Genomic DNA, 13,404 nt, shown 5'->3' on the forward strand with positions numbered 1-13,404 from the left:
CTAACTTGGTTTTTGAGCTCAGGGTGTCATTATAAAAACATACTTTTTTTTATTTTAATAACTATACAACCTTGCAATATGAATGATTTATTGGAGGTCTATTGATGGCTTTTATTTGGATGCTTTTTCTAACTAGAAGTATGCCTCTGCAATCAATGGTTTGCCAGTAATTTGTGGTGCATGCTGTTAACTATGCACCCTGTATATATATATATATATATATATATATATATACAGAGGCGCGACATGAAGAAAACATTGGGAGGGGGTTGAAAGAGTTACCAGTTGTCTCATATATACGGTACTCAAGCACAACCCTGACGGGTAAAAGGCTTATATCCCGGGAGGGACAGAGCCTGGGTCGTGTCTGGTCAGTCGGTACTCAAGCACGTACTCAGGAAGAGGAAGGGTGTGGTGCATTGTATATTCTTTAAACATTGGAGGGGCTCAGTCCCCTCATGAAATTTATTGGGGGGGGGGGGGCTCAAATGGCCTCAGCCCCTAGGTTCCGGCGCCTATGTATATATACATGTACATATATTTCAATTTTTATACTTTATTCTCAGAGTTCTATTTCAGTTTAATTTTTTTTAATCATGCTTGCCAATTTTCTGATGTATTTCTGTCTTTATTTTGGATTTGATAGATTTGATCAAAGATTAAATGAATAATTACCAAAACTTATTCTGGAAGTGAAGGAAAGAGATTGTGGATACAAAACCGTTGAAGCGCGTTAAAGTGACACACATAGCGTAACAGACAAAATATTCCTGAAACCTTAATGGAGCTGTTTCCGTTTTTTAGTTAACATAGTCCAGATTTTTTCAAAATTAAAGTCACTTATCTCTGAAAGAAGCCATAGTTTTATACCAACATCTTGCTTTACCAATCCCATAAAATAATAGTACGAATTGAAAAATTCACGAGTTTCTTTTGTGGAATAGAAAAAAAAATAAATGAATTATATTTAGTTAAAGAAAGAAACTAATGAGAATTACACAGTAATAATAATTTTATAGTAATTATAATTTAGACTGCCACAAAGCTGGGCTGGAAGAGATCATGGACCAGAGTAAGCAGAGAGTTTTGGTATTCATTCAGTAGCAATAATTGAATTATTCTAATTCTAATGAGAATTGTGGTAAAACCTTCATAAAATATTATCTGATTTTACAATAAATCTTTCTGTAATGATAATTTTTTTTTTCTTTTTTTGAAAAAATTTTCTTTTTAGTCTACTATGAAAGTCCTCTCTATACACACACACAATAATATCCTTTACTGTGACATTATGCTCCATAAAAATATTTTTTGAAGATCTAAACTATTTATATTTTAATCTCATTTGGTATGTCCTTAATTCTTCGCTGGTTTTTATTTTCGTAGTGCATTGGGTCTGCTATCTAATTTTTTCAGGGTATGGTAGTGTAGGTTGATAAGATACTCGCCTATACATGCTATTGAAACTCAATTTTATAAATGTACATTAAAGATACAAGTTGATTAAACAATAGTATGGCTAACATTTTTTTTATTGGCTGTTTTTACATAGAAGTGAAACAGAACAGAGATAGAAACTAATTTGATTAGATAATTAGATTACTCGACATACATTGTTGTTTCTTCAGCATTTGAACATTAGTCATAGGTTTAGCATTATTATAAGGAAGTTAATATAATTTAAAAGTAGTTTTCTGGAATGGGGTTTTTTTTTTTCAAATTTTACATCATTACTTTGTGTGTTATACAATTTTGGCTAAATGTAAAAATTGTTTCTGAATGAGTATCTTTTTAGGTTTTATGATCTCATATCAAATTCCATGTTCTGGCTTATGAAAATGTATTTGAGTTTTTTTTGTACAAACAATAGAACTTGATATAAATAAAGATTATGTATGTCAAACCTATAATGGCATTGTAATCAATATTTGAAGAACAAAAATATTGACTAGATATTATATTGATAGTTTTCCTTAGATTATTAATTATAAGTTTAGGGGTGCAGTAGCCTAGTTCGATAAGATATTCGCCAGTACCAAAGGATGTTTATTGGTGTCGCGAGTTCCATACCTTGTCCGTCTGTATCAGAAAACTTTCCTGAGACAGAGGTACAACAGAAACGATGACATGATCGCAGAAAAAGATTGCTACCACAGGGAGTCCCACATCAAGGGGTTAGCGCACCAACCTCTCGATGAGTATAAAAAAAGGCTGCCGTTCGGAACCGGCAATAAATTTTAGGTCCCGGTCTAATTAGCACAATGCCCAAGTGGCATGGTGGTAAGATGCTCATCTGCCACCATGAAGGTTGCTGTCACGGTTCTGGGTTCGAACCCGAGGGAGGATATAAATAAGATTTTTTCCCTAACAAACTTGAGCCGACCACCAATAGACAGTGCCTTCATTTCCAACCCATCTCATTAATGGCAGTAAATTGCAATATAGCGATATAGCCAGAATTGGTGAAGTAGTGGTCTAATTAGCTCTCGTGTGCAGAAAATGACCGTTGTGTGACAAAAGTGATGAATTATTCATAACTTCAAAATTATATGTCTCTGCAGTCACCATCAATTACAATTGTTCACCATAATCGTAATATTTTGTTGTAACCTTGTGAATCTTAGCAAGAATAATTTACAAATCTTATTTTATGTGGTACTATGAATCACTGTGCATCGATTGGAAACTCTGGCCCTATTACTGCATTAAGTATTATTTCATCCTCAGAACATCTTGCAGCATCCCTGATCAATTTCATAGTACCTTTGGGTGCAGTGACACACCTTTTAGGAATCACCTGTCTACCAACCTGGTGTTTCTTTTAGTGATTATGTGTTTTCAGCTCAAGGTACTCTAAAATTCAACACCACCTGTCTCATCCCCTTCCTAGTTCGGTCAGTAGTTTTACTTCATGATGTAAAAACAAATATATTAACTTTCAAGGTACTCTTTTTAAATACTTTTTAATTGTTAATATATCAAGAACAAGGGAGAATAAATTTTTTTCATGGCGATATTCATATTCAGCCAGTCAAAACCACTGGGAATTGTTTATTTTGATGTCAGGCACAATTTCATTGTTGTGGAGTTGCTTGTGATCCACTGAAAATTTTAAACGCTTCAATCATATCCTCCCTGACATCTATGTTAAGCATGTTAAAAAAATAAATAAATATAGTTAAGTCTCTCTTCATAGCTCAATCCCTGTGTACCAACAACGGCCAGCATAGTTCTTCTCTGCACCCCCCTGACCTAATCTGTATCCTCCTGATATGATTTCCAAATCTATGGCATATTCTAGGCCAGGATGAACTAAGCCTTGGAAAAACTGAAGAATGACTTTAGGAGAACCCTTTTTAAGAATGAAACCAAGCATTGTATTTGAACACCAAGATGAATTTTTTAAACCAAATATATTTTTACAAAGATTTAACATTTTTCCAGACTTTTATACACATAAATTCATGTATTTTTTTATTTATAATTTATTATTTAAAAATATTTTTGTTCAATAAATAAATTTTTTTCATAATTTTATGCCTATGTATTTTCTGCTGCATTTATTCAAAGTTTTGTTTGAAACCAGATTCATTGAATTATTTTTAAATTTTATTAGGTAAATATCAGCATTATGCAAGCCTCTGTTGTTGAAGAAGTGATTGCATTTTCAGCTTTGGATAACCTCAAAGACTTGACGTGTGTCTCTCATTTGTCTGTCTGCATTGATGATACATCAATAGATGTTTCTCATAGAAGTCAGGATAAAAAAATGATCCAGGCATTCACTGACAGTTGCAATGGAAGTATATTATATTCTAAAATGACGGAACGAACTTCTAAAAAATCCAAAACAGACTCATTACCCACAGAATTACTGACTATAGAAACCAATGAAACACAACAACAAGAGACAGTATTATCAGCATCCATATCCTATGTTCATGTCCAGTTGCGTAGATTGAAAAATAACAGCAGCATTCTTAAGGAAGCTATTCTTACTGTTATACCTTACCACAGAAGCAAAGTTGAATTTACATTTGAGAATGAAGTTCATCTTCAAAAACAATGCAAGCAAGATAACCAAGATGGTTTTGGTGAACAAGAGTGGAATCAAACATTAGATGAAGAAAAAATGGGCTTTATCATGTTTGAAACTGGATTGGAGAACATTAAATTCAAATTTATTAAGCGATGGGGATATGATGTGCAACCTAACAATGGTGAAAGATCCAAGTCCAAGGAAGAATTGAATTGCGCCAAACCTTCAAGTATGAAGTTCAGTAATAAAAGAAAGAACAACTATACTGATGTTTCTGAAAATAGAACAACTTCTCCTAATAGCTGTAGTGATGATAGTGCTGATAGTGGTTCTACGTGGGAAGCGAGAATGTCTTTTCCTTCGTTTCTATCAGATTGCAGCAGTAATAATGTTGCGTGGAGCAGTAGTGATATCGAAAAACCAGAGAGAGATATTGATGAGATTGGAGATTCAACTTTTTTCTTAACTGAATTAAAGACTGTGTGGTTCAATTTTGCTGCACCGCCTCGAACTCCAAACACAAGAAAAATAGATTTCACTAGGTAATATAGCATTCAAAGTGAATATTTTTTCTTCTTTTGCTTAATGAAAAATCTAATATAATTGAGCTTAGATTTAACAGTCATATGGGACCACAAAAATACTTTTAATAACCAAAACAATGAAATTCTAATTTTCACAAAAAATACTAAACCTTGGTACTAATAATGGCACCAAAGAAGTATGCAAATATTCAGTGTCGAATGCACATAAGCTTACATGAGGGTGTAGGTGAAGCTGTGACCACAGAGGGGATGATAAGGGCACAAGGTGTTTTCCATGATTCGCGTGCTCGTACTCCTCTGCAACATTTGCTGTGTTTCTCACAAGAGTTTGGTAAATTTTATAAGCTATCAGGTGAAATGTGTAGCCACAAATGTATGGATGACGAAATGAGATGGAGAATCGTCTGTAGATTGGAGGCAGGGCAATCACAAGTGCAGGTGGCTACAGAGCTCTATCTTACACCCAGTGTTGTTTGCAATTTGTGGAAACAGTTTCAGGACACTGGATCCATATCAAGAAGACCTGGATAAGGTCGTCAAAGAGCCACAACGACCAATGAGGATCATTATTTGGGACTTTTAGCGTGGCGCCACAGGACTGCTACAGCATCACAGCTCTCACGTGAGCTGTATGCTGCCACTGGAGTCTCACGGTTTACTGTTGCCCGAATGCTTCATGAGAAAGTGCGTTATGTCAGAAGACCTGCTGTTTGCATCCTGCTAACTGCAGCACACAAGAGAGCGCATTTAGCATGGTTTAGACAACATCAGCCTTGGACCAGACTTCAGTGGAGCATCGTGATCTTCACAGATGAGTCGAAATTCAGCCTGGACACTGATTCTTGACATACACTCATCTGGAGAGGGCCTGTTACACGATACCATCCCTCCTACATCAGGGAAATGGACCACTATGGTGGTGGAGGTGTCATGGTCTGAGCAGGCATCATGTTGGACGGCTGCACACCCCTTCATGTGTTTGGCAGAGGGTCTGTGACTGCTAGGATGCTAGAAGGTATAGAGAGGAGATCTCAGAGCCGTATGTTTGACTTTTCAGGGAGCAGTTGGCCCTTGGTTCCTGTTCATGGATGACAACGCTGGACCGCATCGGACTCACCTGGTGACGATTATCTGGAAATTGAGGATATTCGGCGTGTGGATTGGCCAGCCAGATATCCTGACCTAAACCCTACAGAACATGTCTGGAACACTCTTGGGAGAGCAATTGCATCTCGCCAACACCCTCTGAGAACCATCCTGAAACTGAAAACTGCATTGCTGCAGGATGCAGGAGTGGGACCAATTGCCACAGGGAATCCTCAACTGCCTCGTGTCTAGTATACTGTTGTGCTGTGCGACCCGTCTGACTGTGAGAGGGGACCATACCCCATATTAGACTGATTTACGGTTCGATCTTGCAACATGGATTTTGGGCGTTCCTGCAATTATGAGCTTTACTGACATTCATGCATGCGTACTATGTCTTTTGTATGGTACACCTCTTTCTCTCTTATAACTGTGTATTCGTACCAAATTTCATTAAAATCTGTCCTCTAGTTTTTCAGAAATTCAACATAATGTGCTAATTCTCTTAATTTTGCACATAAGTGTATATATGTAAGTGACTTGCCTATACTAATTTGTACTTGTTTTTTGCATTGCATTGCATTTTTAGACTGGACTGGCATTTACTCAGTACTGCAACACCTTCAATCAATGCTTGGTTAAAACCAAGTGATCGTTTGACCATGTCAATTAGAAAGTTATCGAGGGAAGCACACCAAAGAAAAGCAGCTGTTATGGCATGCCTTATGGCTGAAGCACTCGAAGTTCAGAGCATACACATGCCTGTGAAGGTAGGAAAATATAAATGAATATATATCTTAATTATAGGACTATTTTGTATCTCTGGATTCTCAATTTGTTTCTTTTTTAGTGAGGAAGCAGATCAAATAAGTTCTAAATCAACTTGTGTTAATAAAATGTTTTAATATAGTGAATATCTTAGTTGAAAAATAATTCTCTTATATATAATGTTGCTATCACTTTTTAAATTTTTAATAACGTGTAAGAAAATTTAAAACTTTTGAATTTGTATATAATAACCCATTTCACATAATTTTTATTTATTATGATTTTGAAGGAAAACTTCTAGTTATAAGTTGATTTTTAAATTTTATGGAATTTTCTTCTTTTATAGGCATCTTTTTTCAGCCACCTCATCAGACATTTTGCCTGTTGTGACCTTTTTATTTGTATTTATCACTTAATTTTAAATAACTAATTTATTTTTCTTATCATTTGCATAACACATTTTTTCTTCTGATCTCACTTGCAACAGGCACTTTTCATTCCTATAGATTTCAATAAATTCTACCAAACATTTGTGATGGTGATTTGCAATGTTGGTACTAAATTCCCAATTCAGTTGACATTTTTTATAGTTTTGTTGAGTTTCAATATTTATAAATAGAAGAAAAAGATCGGATAGGTGTATAATGATTTAGTGGATATTCTGATAATCTGAATACTCATTCTCAATCCAAAATTTAAACACTGTAAATGAAACTCAACTAGATACAGAATTTTTGTATTTGTTTTCCTATCAACTAATTTGTGCAACACATTTAAAAAGTGAATGAAATGTTCTTATCAGTTGATCTGAGGAATAGTTCACACATTGTCAGGCTGAGAAAAGTAAGAATTCTTCCTCAAAACACTCTTCATGGGCTGATTTCACTATCTTTCATATAACAGGATGAATGGATGAACCACATTAGTGGATATTCTTTGGATTCATTTATTCTGTCTCAGGAGTATGATTGGATTAGGAAAAAAATTGGCATAAATTAGTTTTATTAATTAATGTGTCTCACCACTTTCAAATAACAAATTTTATGAAAATTTTCAATAATATTGGCTATGGAATATGGAACTAAGAATATGGATTTATATATTCAAAATTTTAACGCTTGTTTAAATATCTGTTAAATTTTCAAATTGGAATTTCTTTTTTCATAAATTGCGTAATTTTTTATGAAAATTGAAATATTTTAAAGTATTGAATGAACCTTAGATTGATTATACAAATCAATGTCATAACAACATACAGTATCAAATGTATTTTAATATGTGCAGTAGTAGTTATTATATAATGTCTGACAGAAGTATTGCTGCTTATTTAAAAAAAATTACAATTTGTCAAAAGGTTATTGAAATATTTCCTAAATTTTACATGATTCCCTTATTTTATACCTTAGAGTCCTTCCGTTATTTTATACCACTGGTCTACAGCTAAAAAGCTTCGGAAACTAAAGTAGCCAAATATTTCTAATTCGAGGGTGCTGAACAAGCACCCAGATTAGCTCTAGTTTTTGAAATAAAATAAAAATTAAATTTCAATGGTAATAGCATAAGCAGCATACACATAACGTTGAATCTGTGCACTATAAACAAATATAGTAAATGATTGCCAAAGATAATTCTGTGATTTTATGGTGATATTGGGGCACTAATTCCAAATCTAGCATTGGTTTTGCCAAATTGGCTCTAGTTTTTGGGATAATGCATTATCTCAACAATGTGATTTATATGCTGCTGAAATTTAATTTTCCCTTTATCTCAAAAACTAAAGCCAATCTGACAAAACCAATGCCAGATTCAGAGTCAGTAGCACCAATATACCCTAAAACCTTTAGAATTTCCTTAAGAACATTAAGAAAGATTTTTTTGTTGAGCTATGTAATATTCACATATATACATTTTTTCTCAATAATGTTACACATTACAAAAAAACATAGGCAATTCAGCTTTTTCTTTGTCATATTCTTATTCAGCATATTAAATTAATTAGGAAATGGCTATTTTAATCTCGGAAGCAGAAAATTTTTGAAATTTTGTAGACTGGTGTGGAGAAATGCAAGTTTTGTAAAAATTATGTGGTTTTAAAAAAAGTGTTGTGAATACGGTTAGTTGTCTTAAAATTAATAAATAAATCTAAACAGTCAAGACAATTAAAGTTAGGTATATGTATCAATGCAGGCCTAAAAAATTAAAAATATAACGGCTGTTTTGGTGGCCATTTGCCATTGTTGAACATCTTACCAAGATAAAGGGGCAAAAATAATTGTGCAGGTATGTACTAGATGGTTTCTACACTCATGGTCATACACCCAAACAGGTCATTCTTATCAGGAATATCAAATGAAAAAATCAAGCACTTTTGTTTTCATACATTGTAACCAATGCAAAATCAAATAAAAAGTTCATAACCCCAATATGACACAATGGGTGCCATCTTCAGAAGAGAGCCAATCAACTATATGATCCTGCTGACCTGGAGTCATTGTGAGAGCTAGAATGACACTAATCCATAATGGCATCCAAAATATTATTGATTGGGTTTATATATAGTGACTTACATATCCAAGTCAAAACCTCAAACTTTGATAAGCGTTCCTCTGACCATGATAATAATAAATTATATTAATCTTTATATATTTGGATTATCACTGTTTGTGTATGTGTTTTTTTTATATTTTATTTTTCAAACTTTGAGAACATGAAAATTTGTCAAAAAACTGTCAAACCATTGCTTTCTTATTCATTACTGTGTGTAAGGAAAGGTGTTTGACAGTTCTTCTCACTAGCAGGAAAGAAAATTCAATTTCTTATACAGAACAGCTGCTGGGAAAATTGATTCCTGCAGGAAGAAACAGCTTCAATGCTTTTGGGGAGACTTATACTCAGAAGCTTTTCCCCAAAAGCAGAGATCATGTGAAAGTGGTGGGAGTAATTTGGTTTTGCTGTAGCAAGATCTGACTGTATATAGGAAGAAAAATTAGCAGTGGCTCACACCATGCATCAGACTCGGTCTTCGGTAGATGGAAAATTTATTGAGTAGCTTGCCAGTTTTCCTTACTCTTGCTATAATCAGTTTTATTGGTCTGAACCATGAAGGGTTTTTCAGGTACAGGGGTAAACACTACAGCTGTCATACTTTGTGTATTCACCATTTTCTTGGACAATACCAGGTAATTCTTCTAGTGATAAATATTTTGCATTATACTGTCACCTTAATCAATGCAAAATTAGATTTAGAAGAAATATTTTAAATAACTCAAAGAAATATCCATTTGGGCCATTAGACAAAATAGATATTTGTTATTTGCATTAATGAAATTTGAATAAAAAGTTTATGTACAGTGCAACAGAGAAACTATACAAATGATATTGTAGGATATGTGTTTTATTATTTATACAATGCTTTCTTATTTATATTTAGTATTTTAATGATGCAGTTTTGTTAATTTAGACACTAAACCAGGTGTCTTCAACTTTTTTATTGAGCTGCACTATATCTATGCTCATCATCAGAAAAGAGCACCCAAATGGCAGGTCTGACCCATGCTCAAATGCAAATTAGAATAATTTGAACGCAACTTGAATGAAATGTTTTATTGGGCCATTGATAGATATCATATGAGCATTAAATATTCTATAAAAATCTTGCACTTGATGCTTCATTGAGCACCATGGTGCTGGCAATCAATAAGTTGAAGATACCTGCACAAAAATTTATACTTTTGTTATTAATATCAATTTTATGTTTTAGAGCAAATACCTGGCCCACAAGCTATCTCCCTTGGCTAAAACATTGCAAGAGGATCCTTCTTGCCAACTCTTAATGGTTCTTAGAAGATACTTAAAACAGACTGAAACAACTTCTATTGAAGAAAATCTTTTAAGTGATTATATACCGCCAACAAAGACAATATATCGGGGTCTTGTAGTACTCAGCCGTCAGTGGAAAAATGTGCTATATATGCCTCTACTAGTTGAACAAAATATGAGATTACGTAAAAATTTAAGATCTCTTAATACATTTTCTGCACCAAAAAAGAATCCAGCTTTCTCACCTCAAGCAGATGGTGATAAACATTCTCTTGAAGAATGTGAAGTAACAGATGAAACTACAAACTTGCTCATGGCTGAAGGTGGATCTCTAACCAAGGATATTGGTCTAAGTGCTGCTGGAGCATCAGGTTCTCCTGGTTTAAAATCATATTCTAGTCCTGAAACAGGATCTCATTCAAGCAGTAGTCAACAAGACATTACAGAAGAAGCTGTAAGCAGTGGCTCCATAACAAACAAAGCAAGAAGAAAGTTACCTAGTTACCCACCAAGAACATCTCGAGCTAGTGTAGCATTTCCTCTTTTGGGTGGTCCTCTTGATTCTCCAGGTCGATATGCTGGTGGTATGAATGGAAAAACCAATGGATTTGTAATGCAACAGTATGGTTTGAATGCAACATCTAAACTAAAACGAAACGATAGTCATCATAGTCTGAAATCTACCACATGGAGCTTATCCAGCATTGAACCCAATTTACCTTCATCAGTTTTTGGCACTCCTCAGAAAACGCTGATGAAAAAGAAAGATAATGATGAAGACTTATATAACTGGATGGCTAGGCAACAAGAGTATGTAAGAAGAACTAATTATCAAAAAAGAGTGGATCAAAGTATGCAGGATTCAAAGAAAAACACAGTATCTTCAGATGACAGTTTTGAAGAAGATTTTCAAACTGTGGTTGCTCCTTCTGGCTGTGTGGCTTTTCCTGCTCTAGGTATTCAGCTTGCTGATGCTCATGTCATTTTTCAGCCATTGCTCAGCAGTATTGGGGTTCCCAGTCAAGCTGCTGGTGCATCCTTATGTGCAATCTTTGGTCCTAAGATATCCGTGAATGGAGAGGTAGAACTATTGAAAATAGACATTGTAGAGTCTGAATATCATAACACATCTCGTAGTAGAAAAAAAGCTAATAGAAAACAATCTAGTGGGCGTGGTAAATTTTTTATTGATACGAGTATGGACACTCCTACCTTTATATGTGATAAGTTTAGTATAGACATGGAAGTACGTGAAAATAGTGATTTTCATCGAAAGAATGGTAGCATCAATGTAGATCATGTGAATAATGCTACAGCTTTAATGTTGATACCGAGTAGTAAAAAGTGCTCAACATTATTTATCAATTTCGGCATCAATGTAAATTTTATTGCTCAACAAGTTAATATGCCGCTATTAAGGTTGCTACATCAATTTTCAACCATGTATGAAAATATCAAAGAAACACAATTAGAGCTAAGAGCAAATAGACCAAATTCATTCAAAGGAAGTGTAAAAGTTAAAAAAAAAGGATTTTCTCCATCAGAAAGTCAAACTGTCAACTTCCGACCACATTCACCTCGTGCTGGGCCTTCTAAGTATGTGACTCCAACGCCAACACCTACAAAATCTTCATCTGTTGGTGTTGCTAGCATTACCGCTGGCATCCGTCGCCCACATACGCTGTCACAAAGACTTCGTGCAAGCACTAAAGGATACACTAATTTGCAAGATACTGCAGTAAAAGATGAACGTTCATGCAGTCCATTAAGTTTTACTTTGAGTGAATCTGTTGCTATAGATATTCCTGATACATGTTCAGTTCCACCTTCTGATCATACGCTTCTAGAAGAAATCAAAGACATGCATCCTAGGTGTTGGCGAACCATGTTTTATCTCCTAGATTTGTATGACACCATGCCTGAAACAAAAACTATAAATGAAAGGTATTTATTTTGTGCAGTATTGTTTGTACTTGAATAGACTCATGAGTTTTTTTTTCTTGTGATAAAATTGATTGTGATTAGATTATTTGAATTATTTATTTTATGAATATTGTAAATGAACTGTGCTATGCTCAAGTGCATAATCATTAACTTTATGTATGTTATTCCAACTAAGATGATTTTAAAACTAAAATTAAACATACAGACATACCGCAGACACAGTAGCAGATCCAGGGAGGGGCAATAAGGGTGAATGCCCCCCAAGAGCCTTCAAGTAAACAAATATATAATTCCTACTTTAATTAATTCCCAGATTACCTAATTTTTTTCTTTATTAATGATTAATTTCTTTCATCACTGCATAAATTTCCTTTTGCTAAAATTTATGCACTCAAAGAAGTGTGATCTTGAGCTTTCTTCTGGCGGAAAGTAAAAAACAAAAGAATGTAGAATCCATAGCCATAGAAGGGTCAGTTGTATTCTCCTCAAAGATAGCCTTCATTTCTGTAGCAATTTCATGTGATTCCGCCATCATGCTGGCTTTTTCGTGCAACTATGACACATACATACCCCTAGCGTCTACGGGCACATGTGTAATTTTTAGTGAGGGATGTAAATGCACACCCTTCAGTTTTCTTGGTAAAGACCAATGAAGCACAAGGCATCCAATAAGATGAATCATCGTTTCCTAGTCTTTTTTGGGGGGTGGGGGGGATGGTCCCAGTCCTTAAACATGCTAACTTGAGGTCAACCAAAAAATGGTAACATCTTCGAGAAAAAAGCTATTATCTTAAAAAAAAAAACTATTTTCGGTAAGTCAAAATTTTAAAGTTTTAAAATAGTTAGGTGAAGAAAATTATTTCTACAATTTTAGTGGCACATCTGGGTTTTCCCAGGGAATGAAGTAGCATTTGTTTGTGGATTCACTGACATTGACATGTCTTCCACAGGGTCAGGCTAACAGGGATCAGGAAGATTTTCTCTTATTTTTTGTACTCCATAAATTCACTATGGGGGGGGGGGGGGCGTGAAAAATCTGACCAAAGACCTCACAAAAAATCCTAGCTGAGGAGCTCTGCTGCAGAAGGTGGGCATTTGAACATAGCCTCTATAATATCTATGAAAATATAGGCTTCCGCCCTATCCAATAATTTGAAGCCTTTATTGTTTGAAATATTTCAGGTACGAATAAGTGAGTACAGT

At 34.5% G+C, this 13,404-nt stretch overlaps 1 protein-coding gene across 1 annotated transcript in view; it reads left to right on the forward strand.

Annotated features, from left to right (window-relative positions):
* Nucleotides 1-13,404, forward strand: part of tweek (transmembrane protein KIAA1109 homolog tweek) — a 236,838-nt gene that overhangs the window by 77,672 nt on the left and 145,762 nt on the right. Inside the window, exons 21-23 of the mRNA XM_089246286.1 lie at nt 3,617-4,581; nt 6,260-6,440; nt 10,199-12,201. Of these exons, the coding sequence (XP_089102412.1) occupies nt 3,617-4,581; nt 6,260-6,440; nt 10,199-12,201 (3,149 nt within the window). The remainder of the gene's footprint in view (nt 1-3,616; nt 4,582-6,259; nt 6,441-10,198; nt 12,202-13,404) is intronic.

The sequence above is a fragment of the Pholcus phalangioides genome, unplaced genomic scaffold, assembly GCF_987345545.1.
Source record: "Pholcus phalangioides strain wild (caught in Gottingen) unplaced genomic scaffold, Ppha-v1.0 ptg000017l_1, whole genome shotgun sequence".
Lineage (NCBI taxonomy): Eukaryota > Metazoa > Arthropoda > Arachnida > Araneae > Pholcidae > Pholcus > Pholcus phalangioides.